At 34.6% G+C, this 19,431-nt stretch overlaps 2 protein-coding genes across 2 annotated transcripts in view; both read left to right on the top strand.

Moving 5' to 3' along the window:
• The window catches only part of LOC109850215 (photosystem I reaction center subunit psaK, chloroplastic), a 2,024-nt gene extending 259 nt beyond the window's left edge, over nucleotides 1-1,765 (top strand). Inside the window, exons 2-3 of the mRNA XM_020420177.1 lie at nucleotides 1-18; nucleotides 1,330-1,765. The exon at nucleotides 1-18 is cut by the window's left edge and continues 26 nt beyond it. Coding sequence (XP_020275766.1) covers nucleotides 1-18; nucleotides 1,330-1,557 — 246 coding nt within the window. The 3' untranslated portion in view covers nucleotides 1,558-1,765. The remainder of the gene's footprint in view (nucleotides 19-1,329) is intronic.
• On the top strand, nucleotides 6,099-19,212 carry LOC109848352 (suppressor protein SRP40). The gene is made up of 6 exons (XM_020417801.1): nucleotides 6,099-6,469; nucleotides 6,923-6,987; nucleotides 9,853-10,627; nucleotides 17,211-17,300; nucleotides 17,410-17,471; nucleotides 18,859-19,212. Exons 1-6 carry the CDS (start codon nucleotides 6,137-6,139, stop codon nucleotides 18,962-18,964), a joined length of 1,431 nt encoding a protein of 476 aa, XP_020273390.1. The 5' UTR covers nucleotides 6,099-6,136; the 3' UTR covers nucleotides 18,965-19,212.

Below are 19,431 nucleotides of genomic sequence, written 5' to 3'. Positions count from 1 at the left end.
GGCTCGTCGACTAACATTGTGAGTCCCTCTTTCCTCGAAGTTTCACTTCGAAAATGGGGTTGTTACGAACCACCGGATGGTTTGGGGGTTCCAATATGAATCTCACGATTCTATATTCGATTTCGGGTTATGTTATAAACAAAATAAAAATAAAGAACTATTATATCAACTCTTCTCATGTGGTTTGACAATAAACGATGTAAGATTTTATCCTGAACTCGTTTGAAAGCTAAAACATAAGGGTGTGTTTGGCAGCTCTCCTTTAACCAGGCTAGTATCCGCCGATATGGTTAACAAGTTAAATCGTGTTTGACGAAAACTGAGTCAGAATCGACCCGTTTTTTCTAAAAGCTCATTTTTCTTCTTCTTAACCTTGTTAGAATTAAACCACTTCAATTAGGTCGACGGAGATTTGCCAAACTACTTAAGTTGAACAGCTAAAAACAAGTAGATCTAATCTATCACAACTCTGTAATGCAAATTTTTACCGCGTGATGTTGGATTGTTGTCATTCTGACTAAGTGAAAGCGAATGATGAGGTTCAGCGTTAATTTATGAGCAAATGTTTACGTAATGATGGTCAGATAATAGTATTTTTTAAGGGGTGACGCTACAGGCACACCCTCTGTCACACCTCCGGTCACACCCCCTCTCCCTCTACAGTACAGGGGGCCCACTTGAGATTTTTTAAAATCTCAGGTGGGGCCCCCTGCACTGTAGAGGGAGAGGGGGTGTGACCGGAGGTATGGTAGAGGGTGTGCCTGTAGTGTTTTTCTTTTTCAAGCCAGCAGCTCAATTAGATTTGAACTGTGCGTGCCTTGAGAATCTGTAGATAGGGGGGTTCTTTTTTATAGAGAAACCGCCTTCAAAACATGGTTTATCCTATAGAAAACATCTTTGATTTTTAGGTTATATATGAACCACATTTAAAGAGGTTTTTTGTTGTAGTCAAGGCTCACTTTTCAGCTAAATTTTTTTTGACATTGATCTCCCCTCACCTCCATCAACGATTCTCTCTAATATATTTGATATTTGACAACTAGTTATCACAGTGAAACCGTAAAAACTTTACTTCAAGATGAATGCAAGCGGTTGATTGCAAAAAAAAAAAAACAGCTTAAAGATGATTTATGTATAAATTAACAATCAATTGTGTTTTATGTAGAATGACCCCTATTTTAAAGATAATAATATATATCCATAAGTTTATCATTTATCAAAGATAAGATTTGCAGGATGACACCCATTATAAAATTAGACTATTACAATTTCAATATCGCTCTTGACAAATCCCTCGACATTCTCTAAACTTGTCCGGGTGTTGTGCAGATAATGGTGACCACCACGAGCTTGATGCTATTCGCCGGCCGATTCGGGCTCGCGCCGTCCGCAAACAGGAAGGCCACGGCGGGACTCAAGCTCGAAGTTCGCGACTCCGGCCTGCAGACCGGCGACCCCGCCGGGTTCACGCTGGCTGATACGCTAGCGTGCGGTACCGTCGGCCACATAATGGGGGTCGGGGTCGTCTTGGGGCTCAAGAACATGGGGATCCTATGAGCAGCTTGTGATGGCGTTCGGTAGTTTTTCCAATGTTTGTTGCGTCGCGTGTACATGTGTTGATTTTATGTGACGACGGAAATCATTCAGCGGTTATATACTGTTTCTATCCTCCTTTTATTCCGTTTTCTTTTTTATATTTTGTTTATGGGGTTCTTTTTTAGATATGAGTTCCTCAAGTCATAATATTGCCAATTGTTTCCGCAAATCCTAAGAGTTATTTCAAAATCAATTCCTCGAATCATTGCATGCTGTTTATCTAAAAATTACTGCAGATAACTGATCCTCATCAAACATTGATGATGAAAATTACAATCTGACGGCTTCCAGAAGATTACAATTTGAAAACTTTCACGTAGATCGATGAAAGTTCTAATTCAACAGCCTTCATAATCAACATCAGTAGTTACAATCTGATGACTCTCTTATTTTCAAGGAGTCAATACGAATGTTATAAGATAATGATCTTTACAACGCTCTAATAAAAGAGACTACAAATTAACGGTCTCTTCAAGTCAAAACGTAGATATCTCTCAAACCATAAGGAATTTGGCGAAACGAACGGGAGCAAAACCAACCCTAATGGTTGGTTTGATCGGCTTCGTCTCGTCGAGATAGTCGATTTTCATATATAATTCGTCCAATTCCGACATACGATTTGAAAGTTATGACCTGTTATTCGCAGCAAGTTATATTCTGAAGTCCGTCTGCAAGACTGGACTTCACCTGATGGACTTAGCCTGAAGCTCGCCAAACTCACCTGAGGCTCGCCTCTGCGTTCCAAAGTTAAAACACAAAGTTCATCTCTGCGTCCCAACAACAAAATGCGGAGTTCGTGGCTGCGTTCCAGAAACAAAACTTAGATTTCGTGGCTGCGTTCCAGACTCAAAACGCAGAGTTCGTGGCTTCGTTTCAGACTCAAAACGCAGAGTTCGTGGCTGCATTTTCAGGCTCAAATAAAGAGCCCAACTCATCGTTTCAAGTCACTCATAATTCGTGCCCAGAACGCAATTCTTGTGTTTGACTCGTTCAAACACGAGATGAACGATTTCAAAACAGTTTTTCACAATTTGAGAGGATCACTCCACCACTTATGAGCGAATTAATTGGGACAATTACACCCCTTAATCCCTTATAAATGGCGAAAAACTCAACTGAGTTCAGGATCTTCAATTGAATCAGCATTTTTGCATAGGAAGTCAATCTTTGGAGATCAATCTTTTTAGGGATCTAGATTTTGAAGATCGGCACTTGGAGATCTTGAAGCATTTTTTCAGTAAAAGAGATCTTGGAATTGTTATCCTTGCCTTATTAACCGATTTGCGGTTCAAATCAACTCTTTAACAGAGTTTTAAGCTCGTTCTGAATTTCTAAACTCGTCAAGAGTTATGTTCAACTTGCCGCGCAAGTTCTCCGCAACATCAAATCCGAGAAAAATAGACTTTATTCCAACATGGTGAAACGTCGGATCGTCAACGAGAAACAAACTCGACACAAGTTTCAAAGAAGACATCTCATCGACACCAAGAAGAACCCATGTTAAACAAAGAGAAGGATCTTCGTAATCCCTTCTCTCTTTTGTAAATTGACGGATCAAGAAGATTTGTAATTTCTTTTCTAAATCTGTTAGAAAAAAATTGTATCGAGAAAATTGTAATTAATCTTTTTTTCTGAGCCTGTCAAAAAGAATAAAACAAATTTAATTCTCAATTGTCTTTTTTGAATTTTCCCACCAAACACACGCTATTATGTTTTGTTACAGAGTAGTTCCTTTCCTTGAACATTAGGAAGATATGCGTTGTTCCAGATTAATCCCTCCTATCAAGAGAGCAGATACCAGCGCAAACCACTAGTTTACGGTATTTCATGCTAGCACACTTTGCAAACAGAAGACAACCTTGCTGGGTTTAGCCTCTGCTGATTCGTTGCCGTGCAGAACTGTTGGTCACAATGAGAAATCTGATAACTATTGTTAAGTAAAAAGTAAGGGAATTAAAACCAGTTTTCAAAATTGATGAGTTTTTTAACTTCTTATAACATACTTTATTTTTCTTAATAAATGATCTAACAACCATTGACATTTTCCCATAATTTTTCATAAAACCCTTTGTGATAATAACCCTCTTGAATTTCTTATAACATACTTGAAATTCAAAAGATCCGAAGAGTTTTTTTTCTCTTTCTTTTATGTTGAATAGCTGAGATAAATAATTTTTTTCCATAAAAAAAATTTCCTTTTATTTTAGTTAGTTAATTATTATTATTATTATTATTATACCAGCTATTTTCAGTTAGTTTAACTAAGAGCAAGTTGAAATTGTTTCAGCACTAAAAATGATTCAGTTAGTTTAACTAAGAGCAAGTTGAAATTGTTTCAGCACTAAAAATGATGGGAAATCTATTAGGAATTTGTAATGGTGTGTAAAAGCTTTCAAAGGACCCTGTATGATTTTCCTATTTCAACATATTTTCTCATTTCAAAAATAAATTGCAAAACATGCCTTTCTACTAGGAACCAAAATGATTAATAAGCGCATTGAGAGATATTAACGGAAATAATTTGAATTGACTATTGAAAAGAGCTGACAACAGAGCAGGTAAACAATTAGAACAGGTTTCATAGATGTTATGTTAGTCCCTTAAATGTAATAGTCCCTCAAATCTTTATGCTTTTGATATTAGGCCCTGAAATTGCGTGTAAACTATTAGCCCTTTGTGCTAACTTTTCAGTGTAAAATATATACAAACAGAAAGACAACCCTTGCGACAAAATATCCCTTCTATGTAAAGATCAAATGTGAAGTAAATCTCTATAACAATAGAATTACTCAAATGATGGAAGCCTCATCCACTCTATACACCATCAGATAGAAGAATTCATTAAATAAAGATAAATAATATATAATTGAATTTGTTTGGGATATTTTGTCATATGAATGTGTATATAACATAGCTATTTTCATTAAATATATTTTTATCTAGTTTTTATTTCATAAGATTTATAAATGCATAAATATTATATTATATAATAATTATATAAAGTGAATGTTATATTTCCATAGTCCAAACAGGTCTGCCAAAGCAAAACAATATGAAGCGATATAGCTCCAAGTGTGTTCTGTGCATGTTTAGGATGTGCTTAGTAAGTCCACAAAACTACTATTCCCGTGTGGACTGTGCATGTTTAGGGTGTGCTAAGTAAGCCCACAAAACTACCAGTCCCGTGTGGACAAATCACATCTATGCTTAACGCACGGGACTATACTTTTTGAGTTGCCTTGAGAAAACCCACGAAACTAATGGGCAATTAGGAGCCACTAAACATAAGGAACTAATAGTCTCATATGTTTCGGAGATCCTGTTTTACGAAAATGACCTATTTTTGGTCCGTCGCAAAAAAGATGTAGTTTTTGCTAAATAATCAACAAAACGATCGGTTTTTTACTAATTATTCACGCAAAAAAAACTCTTAAAAAACTATTTTTTAATGAATAAAATGTGAGCAGGAAAAAAGTAACAGGAAGCCCATAGAAAAGAGCACCAGTGTCGCAAGGCCTGCTCCATCCGTTTTCTGCCAATCCAACGAGATACCCAGCCATTTATTTGGACTAAGCATCAGATACCTCATGGCATTTAACAAATTTATACGCTACATCTATTTATTTTTATAAAATAGAAATAAAAATGAATTTCAAACAAAACAAATCAACTGTGCAATCTCAGCCGAAAGATGGTGATTAATCTGCTAAATAATCATTTATAATCAGCAACTATTTGCAATTTCATCACAGATTGCACAAAACTAAGATATTTAATAATTAAGAAAACTTTATGAAAAATTTGAAGAGAGATCAGATGGTAGTGCATGATCAAGGTAATCATCATCTGGAATACAGAAAATGTATATGGATTTGATGTCATCACGCCTCCCTTTTTAATTTAATTTTTTAAAAAAAATTAGTTTCTTTTCGAAGGAAAGATCGATGGGAAAGGGAATCAGATAATAAAGATAACAAAGCCAGTCATCACCGCCTGCTTCGATGAACAGATCTAAGACTGGGGCGGCATCAATTTATCATCACACTCCTAAATATTTGATAAAATCACACTAATAAAATCAAATCAATTGAGAACAACAAAAAAAATACTGAAAAATCTGGTAATAAAAACGACGAATGAGAGGAGGAAATTTTTTTTAACACTTTTTTTTTTTTTTGCAAATTTCGTAAAGGAGAGTTGGTAAGAGGGAGGAGGCGGAATTGAGGGGAAGAATGGGATGATAATTTCAGACGGAGGCGGCGGCGTTATTTATGGAAGAAGGCTAGGGTTTGTGAGACACGGTCAAGGGCAATCTCGTAAATTTGTAAAGATAACGTACTTTTCTCGGGCTATTAGCCCGATGGACATTTGAAGCAGCAGTCTTCTACCCGATCCGCTTTCCAAATGGATAGAATATGCTAGAACTACACCCAAATCTAAAGCGGGTCCAATGTAAAACCTTAACCCGACCCAGTTCTCATAGCTTTTTCATAAACCCCTACTGTTGTCTCGCGGTCTCCCTTCGCCCTCGCAACTGCTCATGCTGCGGGCGCCAAAGCCGCCCGCCACGTCAGCCCTAATCCCCTTCGTCCCTCGTCAGGTCATGCTCGACTCCAAATCCTCGACCTCAATCGACAGCAAACTCAAGAACAAAGAAATGGAGAAGGAGAACAAGAAGAAGAAGAAGGAATCGAGGGGCAGGGCGTCAGAAACCCTAGAAAATGGTTCAGGTGCGCCCGAAACCCTAGAAGTAGACGGCGATGGGGGCAGGAGAAAGGATCGGAAGTTGCTTCTCAGTTCGATTGCGGGCTTCCTCGAGAGCAGTGGGTTCCTCAGGACGCTGTCTGCGTTTCGGTCTGAGGCTGAGATCGAGGTACGATTGTCCTTTGATTTGCAAACTTATGAACTTTTATGGGCTTTTTAAAAAAACTATAGTGTTGTGTGACTTTTTGGTGCCTGGATTCGGGAATTGATGTGGTTATTGTTGCTTATATCCTCATTTTTAGTGGAAGCACATATTTTTGGTGATGTGTGTAAATCTAAGTTTTGAGTTGCATATAATTTCCGCTTAATTAGGCTGCAATGAAATCGTGATTTATAGTTTCCATTTCTTTCTTCTAAATAAATCGTTAATTTTAACTTTCATCAATGTCATTTTGTAGATTGTCTGTCTTAACTGCGATCACAAGTGTAGATTTACATTATCGTAGTAGAGATTATAATCAATTTAGGAGATTTTCTTCTTTTAGTTACTAAGTACTATGCGCCATCATCGTGTACTAGTTCTGCTAACGTTGACACTTTCTTTGTCTTTTTGGTTTTTTAGAGTGATGGTTCCGCAGCAGCTTCGATTAATCTTGAAGATCTATTTTTCAAGTTCTTGGAAACAAGGTATTGTTAATTACTTGGCTAGCTACATTTTCATTGAATTATACCTATAATTGTAATAGAGTCAATTCAAAAAGGAGAAAAACCGGGTTCTCCAATCTTTGCTGGCATCACTGCATCAAAAGAGATAATTGTTGTATGTATGATTTTTGTAATATCTATTTTAACAATTTATTTTCTTTTGCATATTGAAGCTTAATCTAGAAAATGATGGAAACATGATCAACAACTTGTGCAAATGCACACAAGTCTTAGTTGAACCCCTCAGATATCAATGCTTAGTCTAGATGAAAAATTGCCACTTTATGATGTTTTGATAGACAAAGAAGGATGAGCAATCCTTATTCTCAATAGTTAAGAATATAGCTCATAATTGGTTTATGAGTTCAATAGATTACCATTAGCACGTTGAAGAACTACACAGTACAGTTTCAATTCATTGTCTTACACCAATACATTTAAGATCTTGTTTATAAGAATTATGTTGCATTGTTCATCTTTTATCACTTGTTTTTCGATTGTCTGAGACGAGTTTAATGCAATCTAGATTTTCAGACACCAGCAGGAGCTATATAGATGTGCTGTCACTGGTAGGATTTCAAATTGATCATTTGAGATTAGTTGCTCTAGATCTGACCAACTTGTTTACAAGATAGCAAGCACTCAAGCATATTATTCTAAAATTGAAACTTAAGACATTCATGTTAGCTAGACGTTATAAAACTCTAAATAAGATGACAAGTAGCATTAACGGGATAAACTCATCAACATGTGTTCACTTGTGGTTTTTAGGCTCTTATTTGTTTTTAAGACATGCTCTTTTTCATTCTTCAAAGTGTTAGTCTAAAATTAAAATACATAAAGATTCACTGATCTTCTAATCAGTGTTGTAAATAGCGGCCAATAGCGGGGCTATAGCGGCTCGAATAGCGGTCGCGGCCCTTCAGCGCTACGCATAGGGGTTTCGCGGCTGGCTTAAGCGGGAAAATCCGCTATTCATTCAAATAGCGCGTAAAAGCGGATTTTAGCGGGTTAAAAGCAGGTTTTCGCGGTTAAAAGCGGATTTTCCCGGTTAAAAGCGGATTTTCGCGGTTAAAAGCGGATTTTTGTTGTTAAAAGCGGCTAAACCCAGTATCACACATATTATGATGCTATGTTTCTTGAATTTCTTCATAGTTTCATTCATACAACAAGCTTATTAATTGTTATTTATTGATAATACAAGAAAATTACAACTAATTGAATTTTTAGATTTTTTATGAATTTTCTTATTATTTAGGATATTTAAATATATTTAAATTTGACCGCTATTTGACTGTACGCTATTTGCCGCGATTTCGCCGCAATAGCCCTATATAGCCTTAGCGGTACTTCGTCGCGCCGCGCCGCGATCCGCTATCAGCAACCTTGCTTCTAATCAATAGTACTACTATAATAAGGACCTAGTGAGGGTAGGAAAAGTATGAAGGACATGGGAAAATTGTCCTTCATCTCACTAAAGACACGAGAATAATTTGGTCATTTCATACAAAACATTTTCCATTCCTTTTCTTTTCTCTTTCTTTAATTTTGGAACTTTCTAAAGCATATAATAGAGCTTGCTAATTAAATCTCTCTTACATTGTACATTATAAGAAGACATAAGTATGAAATAATAAAGTCCTTTTCCATGTAAATAAATTCAATAAAAACAACAATAAGAATTTCAATATATTCTAATGTAAATATTATTGAAAGTGTATACCTAAATACGTAGCTTAAAATAATTAAATATAATGACCTGAAGATGAAATATGAAAAAAGACTCTTCTTAATGACACAAGGAAAATTATGTTATCGCTCCAATTGAATTGTGTGTCATAGCCAATTCTGAATTATGTAAGATAAATTATCGCATATTTAATAAACAAATATAATAAAAAGATCTAAGAAATAATATGATACTTTAAGGTCATAAAGCGACCTTTTATATTAAAATTATTATAATTAGGTTTTATTGTCTGTTATACTTTGTTCACCTCTGCTGCTGTTCTTCTTTTTCTTTTTCTGTTCCTGAGACGAGAGAATAGAGAGGGGGGAGAGAGAGAAAGAGTTAGAGAGAGGATCTCCATCATCGGTGATTCATTTTTTATAAAGAAAACAAAACTTGTTCATTTTTTTCATCTGGCATCCTGTGCATGAATTCCGACGTCTAGGTCTTTAAAAGCACGGGCATCAGGAGTTCCTTCAGGAAAGAATTATGCACCTGTAACCTGTTATTTGAAGATAGGCTGACACCTATTTATTTATCTATCTCATAATCTCTCTGCAAATAAATTCATGGTGTACTTCATTCCTAATCTGACTGGACTAAAGATTGGAATTTATCTCTACTGTCTAATTTGACGTAGGCTCTAACTTTATTGCAAAAGTGATCTCAAACTATATTATAAGAACAATCCTAACTTAGATTTCCTATTTGTTATCTATTGACAGATACTGTGGCAAGGCCACTGGCCCACCAATTAATATTTTACTTTGTTTTTGTCAGTTTATAGTGTACTCCTCTCCAGGAAGTGAATTACAAATTTTGTCTATGATTTTTCTAGAATGTAGTATGGATCTGTATGACATCTTATCTTTGATAAATTCTTCACTTTTACAATTTTGCTTTGCGATATCAATTGACGTCTCATCCAAGAAATTGATAAAAATAGCTAAGAGAGATTAAAATAATGATGTTCTTTGGTTGTAACGGAACTCTTCTATTGCAGTACTCTTTCTCATGTCATTAATGTCTTTGATTTCTTATCATTCTGTGTTTAATTATACTAGGTCTTGCTCATAGATTATATTTTGCATCTTATTCTGATTTGTTCTGGCTTACAGTACCTTGCATGTTGAAATAAAAGATAAGAAAAAGAAAAAGAAAGAACCTCCTGCCTCTGTTGAAGAAAATGCAAACAAGAGTCATTTGGAAATCAGTCCTGAGATAGCCAAAGAGTGCGACACACATGATAAGGCAAAGAAAAGGAAGAAACACAAGATGAGCTCAGAGGATCATAACGAGAACACTGAAGCCAAGGATCACAAAGAAAAGTTTCAAGAAGATGTTGAAGAGAAAATAGCCGAACTGAAGTCTTTGCCCAACATGATCAATCTACCAGCAGAGACAAATGGAGAACATAAAAGTGAAAAGAAAAAGAAAAAGAAAACAAATTCAGTCACAGATTCTCTTTCTGTTAATGAGATCAAACAAACTACAGAAACCTCTAAAGAATCTGAATCTGTAAAGGAAAAGGACTCAATATCAGAAAACAATGGAAACATTGAGAAAAAAGTTCACAAGAAAAGAAAAAGACTGGATTCTGAAGAAAGAGCATTACATGATGAAAATAGCAAGAAAAGTGAAACTCCACAAAAGTTGGATAAGTCTTCACTAGAGAGTGAGGACACAAATGCTTGTAAAAAAAGGAAGAAAAAGAAAGGCAGTGAAAGCTCTGATGAAGCTGGCATAACATCTAATCAAGAACAAGATCCTAGCTGTCAGCATGAGGAGAAGGAATTGGGCACACGTCAATTGCCTAGTGGTGAATCTAAGAAAAATGAAGAAGAGAAGGGGACTGCAACAAAATCAAAGAAAAAGGAAAAACACTCAGCTGAGGTAAGAATAACTACTATTAATATAGCTCTTTGAGTTCTGCATCTTAATGTACCAAATATAGTACAATCAGCACTCTACACGTCTGTCTCACAAAATAGCTCCTTTTAATTAATTGATTAATTAATTAATTAATTTTTATTTTTACTAGTATAGTGTACGTGCAACGCACATGGCATACTTATTTTATATTCTAAATTTTTTCATGGGCAAGAAGGTAGTACGCTGGCTTGAAGGAAAAAGATAAAGAATTGTTTATAGAAAATTATTGGAAAGAAGTTTGAGTATTTTAGTACGTACATTTACAAATAAATGAGTATCAATGAATAAGGATAAATAATTTTTTGACTGATTCGTTGTTATTGACTTCGCTGAGCATGATATACATGTAGAACTAATCCATATTGAGAACAAAAGTAATGATAATTGTTGTAGTAATATATTATGTAAATAGATTATATATATGATGCAAAGCAAAATATGTGGATTTTGTAGTAGTTTATACATACCTAGTAACACATAGAAAATGTCTATTTCACTTTAAAAAATTTGTTCATCACAACCTGACCTATGGGTATAGGCATACAAATAGTATTTGATTTTGGACATACATAGATGTAACGAAACATGATAAACATTCAATTGGCAGTGGTAAACTAAAGAGAGAAACTATAGTTACACAGCTAAATAGTTAGGGTTATCTAGATATTAGTCCTGAAATTTTTAGTAGTTATATATCAGTCCCTCAAAACTTTGTAATTACTCGTAGGTCCATCCTGTCCTAAGGGTTCTTACAAAGAAGGAAGGACAAAAGTTTCACGGTAAAAAAATAATGTAATTGATTTTCTCTTAGTACGAGTGATGAAATCATATTATCATACATACGGTCCAAAAGAAAAGGAAAAAAAATTCCCAAAAAGATTCAATTTGGACTATTAGAAAGAAAAACCTCTGCTTAAACTACAAAAATGTGGATACCTGAATGTTGCTCCTCTTCTCATCCATATCGTTTGATTAGCCAAATCAGAACACTTCTTTCTATAGTTGCTCGGGGTCGGGGGTAGTTTTAGATGAGTAGTTTAATTAGCACTATTCTTTTTAAAGATGCAAGTTCACTAAATTTGAGGGTATATATGGAAGAAAAACTTTTTTAAATTTTAGCTACGACCTATTTGTTGTAATAACAAAGTAATTTAAAAAGGACACATAAGCAAAGAAGTTCTTGACTCACCATTCCAGAGCTTGAAGCACACAGCCAGAATTCCATCGTCTAGTATATCTATATGTAACTGAGAGAGCTTTTCTTAAGCATCAAACAACATTTTGGATCAATTGAATAAAAAATTCCAGTTTATATAATAGAACATACCTTTGTTTTGGTTCTCAATTCCTAATTCACAATTCCAACAAGCTCTTGATCTTGCAGGGCTCCTTATTGACTTTCGTATACTCTGACGTTGAGGTTGTTGGCTATCTGTAATAAATTAAAAAATGAAAAATATTTCTTTTTCTGACAATCAACCCAAATTGTTTTTTAGGTCTAATTTTAACCCCGTTATAAAGGTACGCACCCTTCTGTTCAATTATGACCATTCGCTAGCTTCTCCATTATCTTTCGTAAGCTCGCCGACAGCTAATCTTGTGATTTTGGTTGCAAATTTAAAACCTAGGATAAATTCAAAGGTAAAGTTGTAAGTTTTTATGCGAGATTTGATACATATTGATTATAAGAGATAATAAAATTGTGAAGAATGAGAGGTTGCAAGTGATTGCATTCGAGTGGCTCAAGCTTCAGTAGCAAATGACCCCAAACGGATGCTGAGAAATGGCTCAACTATCGTTGCTCAAAATCGAGCTAAACAAACATTGTGCGAGTCACCTATAATCCCTAGCACTCACCATGATCAAACTGATTTTAATTGAGAGAGAAAGATGCAACTACACCCTTGGAATTCCAAGCACTCTCCATTTTAATAGATTTTAATTAAGAAAACATAAATGCTACATCTCCACTTTTAAAATTAATTAACTCTCCATAATTTAATTAGCTGATTTTAATTGAGAGAGAAAGCCATAACTTAATCTTTGGAATTCAGAACAAGCAATTTGGTTTAATACATTACCCTCTATATTTTAGTGCACATAGTAAAGTTCTTTGGAATTCAGAACAAGCAATTTGGTTTAATACATTACCCTCTATATTTTAGTGCACATAGTAAAGTTTACAAGATGTTACAGGTTTAATACATTACCCTCTATATTTTAGTGCACATAGTAAAGTTTACAAGATGTTACATAATTGATTTGGAGGGGGTATGGTTTTGTGTAATTATTATTACATTTGATGATTTAATTAATTACATTGGGTTGCATATTAATTTGAGAGCAATATGGTGATTTGAGTGAAGTTTGAAGGATATTTTGGAAAATTAAAAGTTTTGACACTCATATTCTCTTTTATAAGTAGTATAGAAGTATAGTTTATATAATATATAACAAAAAAATTGATATATCAAAATAATTAAATATATTATTATTTAAAAATAATATGTAATAATTATAATATAATATAACACATTAAAGTACAATATATTATTCTAATACATCATGCAATATTATATTGTATTATATTTAATATTGTAATACTATAATAATGTAAAATAAATATTATAACATTTTATTTATAACATTTTAGTATAATTAATGTATAAAAGATTAATAATATGTTTAATATTAATGTTGTAACGGGTCAAGCTAGTGTTGACCAAAAACAATAATGTCATTTAAACCCCCCTACTTTTGGTGTTTACATAAAATCCACACAAGCTTTGACCTTTTTCAAAATACGCCTTACATGAAAAGGTTGGTGTTTAGGAAATTTACTAAACCGAAACTGAGAAAGTGGTGTTTATGTGGTTAGGGAGATGTTAAAAAAAGTTAAGAGTTTATGGGATTTTTGTGAAAACCCCAAAAGTTAGCGGGTGAGGTGAGGTGGGTTAAACCAAAATGAGTCGACGTTGGGAATTTGTGAAATTTACACCATAAAAGAGTACTAACATGACTGACTTTTCTGTAAACTTCATCCAATCCCTAATATAATAATATTCTATAATTGCAAAATAAAAAAGAATAAATAATCAAGACTGCAGAAATAACTCGGATTAAACCCACGTATACCTTCCATTAGCAGAGGAGACAAAAAATTCATCTTCAAGAACTTAAAACGATCCATTTCTTTACATAATTATTAAACCTAGCAACAACTTCAAAAATTTATCGAAACAAAAGAATAAATCATCAAGATTTTGTAAATAATCCTAATAAATTATATGATAGAATAAAAATTTAAATATAATTTATTCCTTCTGTCATTTTTTAACAAAAGGGTGCAATGTTTTACCTTAATAAAGCATCAATGGGAGCATAAGATTGGGTATTCATCAATTCAAGAATATTAATCATGATTTTGAGAATTTCACCTTTCCGCCCATTTGAGTTACAACAACCACAATGATCCCCAAAGTCGTTTATCACCCTCAGAGTATATACACTGACGCAAATTGGGAAAAACGCAGTTATCATCGTAAGTTTAAATAAAACAAGATTAAAATTTAAAAATCAAAGATGACCCTAGAAACAATTTATTGACGCAAACTGGAAAAATAGAACACAATTCTCATTATAATCATAAACCTACATAAAAGAAGATGAAAATTTAAATTATGTGATAGAATCATCAAATGTAAGTTGAAATGTCGGGATCTATATTTGAAAGAGTAAATGAGGTTTAAATGCAAGAATAGAAAAATAAAAGTGAAATTGAAAGTTTGAAAGTTATATTTGGAAGAGTAAATGGCAAGGTTATGTGAAATTAACCTTAAATGAGAGTTTAATGTGCATAGAAAAAATTAATTAAAGAGAATTTTGAAGGTTGGAAGTTATATTTGAAAGAGTAAATTATTTAATAATACTAATAATTTAATAAACAAAGATTACAGAAGAAGGGCAAAATAGGGAAAAAAAGGATAAAATTAGAATTAAGAAATTTGTAAAGGGCAAAATGGGTATGCAAAAGTTTTGACGTTTGTTTTCTCTTTTAGAAGTAGTATAGATTTTTATTTTGTTTCTTTATTGTGCAACCATCATAATCTGAATAACATGAAAATTTTAACTCCTAGTTTCTACTATATTGCTGACAAAGTAATATCCTTTCAAAAGGGTTGTGATCAAATTATATTTTGTATGACATGATTTTCAAAGTAAGAATTCCAGTTTGGGTATGGGTACGTGTTGGGTACGGGTATGGTTTTGTGATAGAAGTACCCGGGTAACATAGATGGTGGCCAACAAACTGGGCACTGCTTTAAAATATGCTTGAAACAGAACTAGACTTTACATTGAACAAATTCTTACTTTTTTTTGTTGAAAATATTTATAATGAAATTGTCAAATAATATAAAGATCATCCAAAGAAGTTAACCCAATAACTCAAAATTAACATAAGTTGCATACCAGAATGTAGAGGATGGTCATAACCATGTATATCATACATTTGTATATATTCAATGTACGGTGAAATTCGAGGTAAACGCCATGGCGCACCTAGAAACGATCTGAATGATATGAACAGTTGAGGATATGGTCCATCATTAATCCCTTGTCTGAACCAAAGGCAGTGTGAAAGCTCATGCTAAGCAAAAGAACAGTTTTAGATTCACGCAAAGCAAATGGAAAGTTGCTGCACTTTACAATAATTGCACAGTTCAATTAATATAACCAGCAGTCCAGCACACTGTTATATTGAAACGATGGAAGTATGGTTGGTTAAAGTACTGATAAAGAAGACCATTGTGAAAGTTGAGTGAGGGGTCATCTTAATAAGTCCTCTACTTGTTCAACCACAGCCCTAAAAGAATGAAAATATGGTTGAAGAGGGAGGAAGATAATAGAAGATAAGAGAAACTTGAAGAGGTGAGATGACAAGAAGAAAAAGTAAAAGGAACAGAATAGAAGAGAAGACGAGCTTGTAGAGGTGCGAATGTCATCAGCTATGTAGCACGGACACGGATCCGACACGGCCATCCGACACGCCGACACGAGGCAAATCCTAAAAAATACATAGGACACGTGTGTTCGACACGTGTGTCCGACACGGACACGACACGGCTTCATGTTATGCGTGTCCGTGCTTCATAGGACATAACAATTCCCTAAAAATAGGACCTAAGATACAACATTACGACATTATTATATATGTAGACTGATATTAAAGGAGAGTTCTTACATGCATGCATAGCCATCTCCATGCATCCAAGAGTGTAGTATGATAAAATTTTGATATTTCTCTCTCTCTTTATATATATATATATCTCTCTCTCTCTCTCTCTATATATATATATATATATATATATATATATATATAGAGAGAGAGAGAGAGAGAGAGAGAGAGAGAGAGAAAGAGAGAGAGAGAGATGTAGGAACTTTGTACTAAGCACAAATTTTGTCCTTAGTAGTAATGTGTCTCATTCTCATCCATTCTCCAACCTATGTGAATGTGATCCCCCATTTGAATGAGTGGATTGGAATTAACCACCTCACTGCCAAGCACAATTTGTGTTTGCAAGCACAATTTGTGTTTGGTACCAAGTTCTTCCATATTGCCCACACACACATGACTTTGCAAAAGGAATAAATATTGGGTTTTTCAGTGTGTTACATAATAGCTGGACATGTCTAAACTTATGACCATTTTTCCGCAACTCAATTTTTGGTAGCCCTTATTGATTGAATTATAGTTTTTTATGTTATTAGAATATAAAAATATAATCTTTAACTCCCACCATAACTTCAAAGTTTTGGTGTACTGGTTAGAGGGACTTTAAGATGGTATCGAAAGAACCCATGTTCACATACCGTCGGCCACACATTTAAAGCAGATTTTTTTAAAAAATTGATACCGCTGTGTGAGTCCAGGTTTCGGCCCATAACAAGGGCGCTCAACTTGCGAAGGCATGTTAGGATATAAAAATATTATCCTCAACTCTTGCCACAACTTTAGAGTTCTGGCGTTGGGTAGAGGGATTTTAAGAGATGTATATAAACAAAAAGAAAGTAAGTGTAGGATTACAATTAACAAATGTTCTAAACCTTTATATAATCAAGTATATGTTTGAGAAGTGCATGGTATATTTGAAAAGTGTCCCAACACAAATGTCGACCTCAAGATACAAGTACCTTTGCTACGTAGCATCTCCTCAACCAAGGCATCAAGAATAAGTTCACAACAGTTTCTCTGTATAGAACCCATACGTGAACCCAATAATCAAGTCCCAAGTAGAGATATCCTTCCATTGTGAAAACCACTATACTGCTCTGTTGAGGCTCCTGCTCATCTTCGCTGCAGTCATAACCTTAAAGGTTACTGTAAGAGTTGATGAAATTTTTCCCACCAATTTGCCTATTCTGATTTGACTTATCAATACTGCAAATCCACACGTTTTTCTGGAATTTGATTTCTTGATAATGGTTGGTGAATTTGTGTAGATAAAAGTTCTGAGTTCATTTGTCTGTGTTGCTATTATCGCAGCCGAAAACAGTCAATGCGTTTCAAAGAGTGAAGGTTGATGAGGTTAAATTTGCTGATGAGAGACTTCAAGATAATTCTTACTGGGCTCTGGTATCTGTTTGTTTCTTATTTTCTTGAAAATAATGATAATGACTATTATGCTTTTCCTATAGTATATAGGCCTCACTAATATCATACAACTTTTATATCTTGTTAACAGGATGACACAGGCAGTGGATATGGTGCGAAGGCACAAGAAGTTCTTGGTCAAGTTAGGGGAAGGTAATGCTCATAGACTGCTGTTATACTTCATGCTATTTACAATTGCTATCTTTTCTTGAACATACTAGTTGCACACGATAGTCCTGTGAGGAAACTGTTTTCCAGCAATATGGTTTTCTGACACGCACTCACAAAATATACTCTTCTTCTTGGAGTTGAACCTGAATTAGTTACATGCTTTTCTTATGCCATCTATAGAATCTAGCCATTTTGCTAGTTCTAACTGATTATTTATAGTGATTTTATTCTCAGAATTGGACCTGTTAACTATATGATCTCAGTGCCATCCTTGAGCGAATCTAGCCATAGGTTTCAGCCCCTTTTCCAATTGTTGAACAGGGTTCCTGTTCTTTCTTTTAGCTCTGTTAAAGGCCATTCCTCAGGCAAAATTGGATCTTTCTCTCTTTCTTATAGTCTCATCCAGGAATTCTGCGCTCTCTTTTTTTCTATTACCAACAGCAATTAATCACTTCCAACCAGCTCATCTGTCATCTAGTAGTTTTATTGTATATGTCAAACTGTCTCACATGGTTTTACCTCATTTTGTCCTCAATCAGTGCTCTCCCTCTCAAATTTTCCACGAGTTTCATTCTCATTCTTCCTTTTCGGCGCTTAGGTAGCACTACTCATTTCAGTTTGTCCCATCTTCAATCTTTAGGCATTTTTTCCTGCCCTGTTGCTGAAAAGTCTGGTCGACTAAATGTGGTTGGAAATATATTAGTCTAGTAGCAAATTACTTGTAAGTTTGTAACTTCATTGGTTTATGTGGTTATACCATCAGCACTTCTGCCTTTTAACTCTCTTGCTGCGTACTTAAGGAAATAATCCCATTTAGATACTTACCTGACCTTCAAGGGCCTTCTTCTGGTAGTCTTTTTAATATTTATCGAACGGCCAGCGGCCAGCAATGACTCGCCTTCTTTTTCCTTGGGATAATTGGTATAATCTATCGATTTACCTGGAAAATCAAGTAAAAGAACTGTTTCCCATGGTTAATTCTATGATCCACGCTGAGAAAAGGACTTACTCACGTTCTATGATATGGTATTTCTCTTACCTGTTTACTCACAAAATCAAATGGCAAGAGACTGAGTAGACAGAATATGTTTGTTTAATTTGAAGTTAAACTGGAAAGCTTTGACCTAAATCTAAAATTTCTGATTCGCGTTGAAATGCGGCTTGAATCCTTAGTACCTATAGTGTGCATCGAGTCTCAAATACCTTCTGCATTATGAATTTTTTATCTTGAAGCCACAGTATCTACATAGACTAAAATTCTCTCCTTTTGCATTATGAACTTTTAGCTGCAAAAATTTTAGTGTTGGAAATCTTTAGACCACGTCCATGTTTATGTGTATGGCCAACATTTTTCACTCTTGCTTTGCAGAGATTTTAGACATGAGAAGACCAAGAAGAAGAGGGGAACCTACAGGGGCGGGCAGATTGATTTACAATCACATTCCATAAAGTTCAATTACTCAGACGAGGAATGACGCGAGGCAACAAGCAATCTTCATCTGGGATTACAATGTACTTTGATCGACAGATCGATTAAAATTTTGAGCACCCTAGCGTTCAATTTGTATGTGTAACGGACACCCGTTATTTATTGTCTCATGCTCTTGCTTTTTGTGAACATCCAATTGAATTTATGGAACTTAGTTCTCTGTTTCTTTCGCCATAATGCAAATGATGGCGAGTTTCAATGGGAAAAGATTCACGTACCGTCTCTCTGGTAAAAGGAGTCATCTATTGTTTTTCCTTGCGAAGGTGATTACTAAATTCAATTTCGAAACTGATTTTGTCGAATAATAGAAAATGGAAACTAACAAAGAAAAATTGATGAAATTGCTTGGGAAGCCATTGTTACTTCTTGAGAAGCTTTAACCTTGTATAATGTCTTCAGAAAGTTTCCACNTTTTTTTTTTTTTTTTTTTTTTTGCTTCTCCTTTTGATGACG

Source organism: Asparagus officinalis, chromosome 7, assembly GCF_001876935.1.
Source record: "Asparagus officinalis chromosome 7, Aspof.V1, whole genome shotgun sequence".
NCBI classification, from domain to species: domain Eukaryota; kingdom Viridiplantae; phylum Streptophyta; class Magnoliopsida; order Asparagales; family Asparagaceae; genus Asparagus; species Asparagus officinalis.
This window is presented reverse-complemented; position numbering and strand designations above follow the sequence as displayed.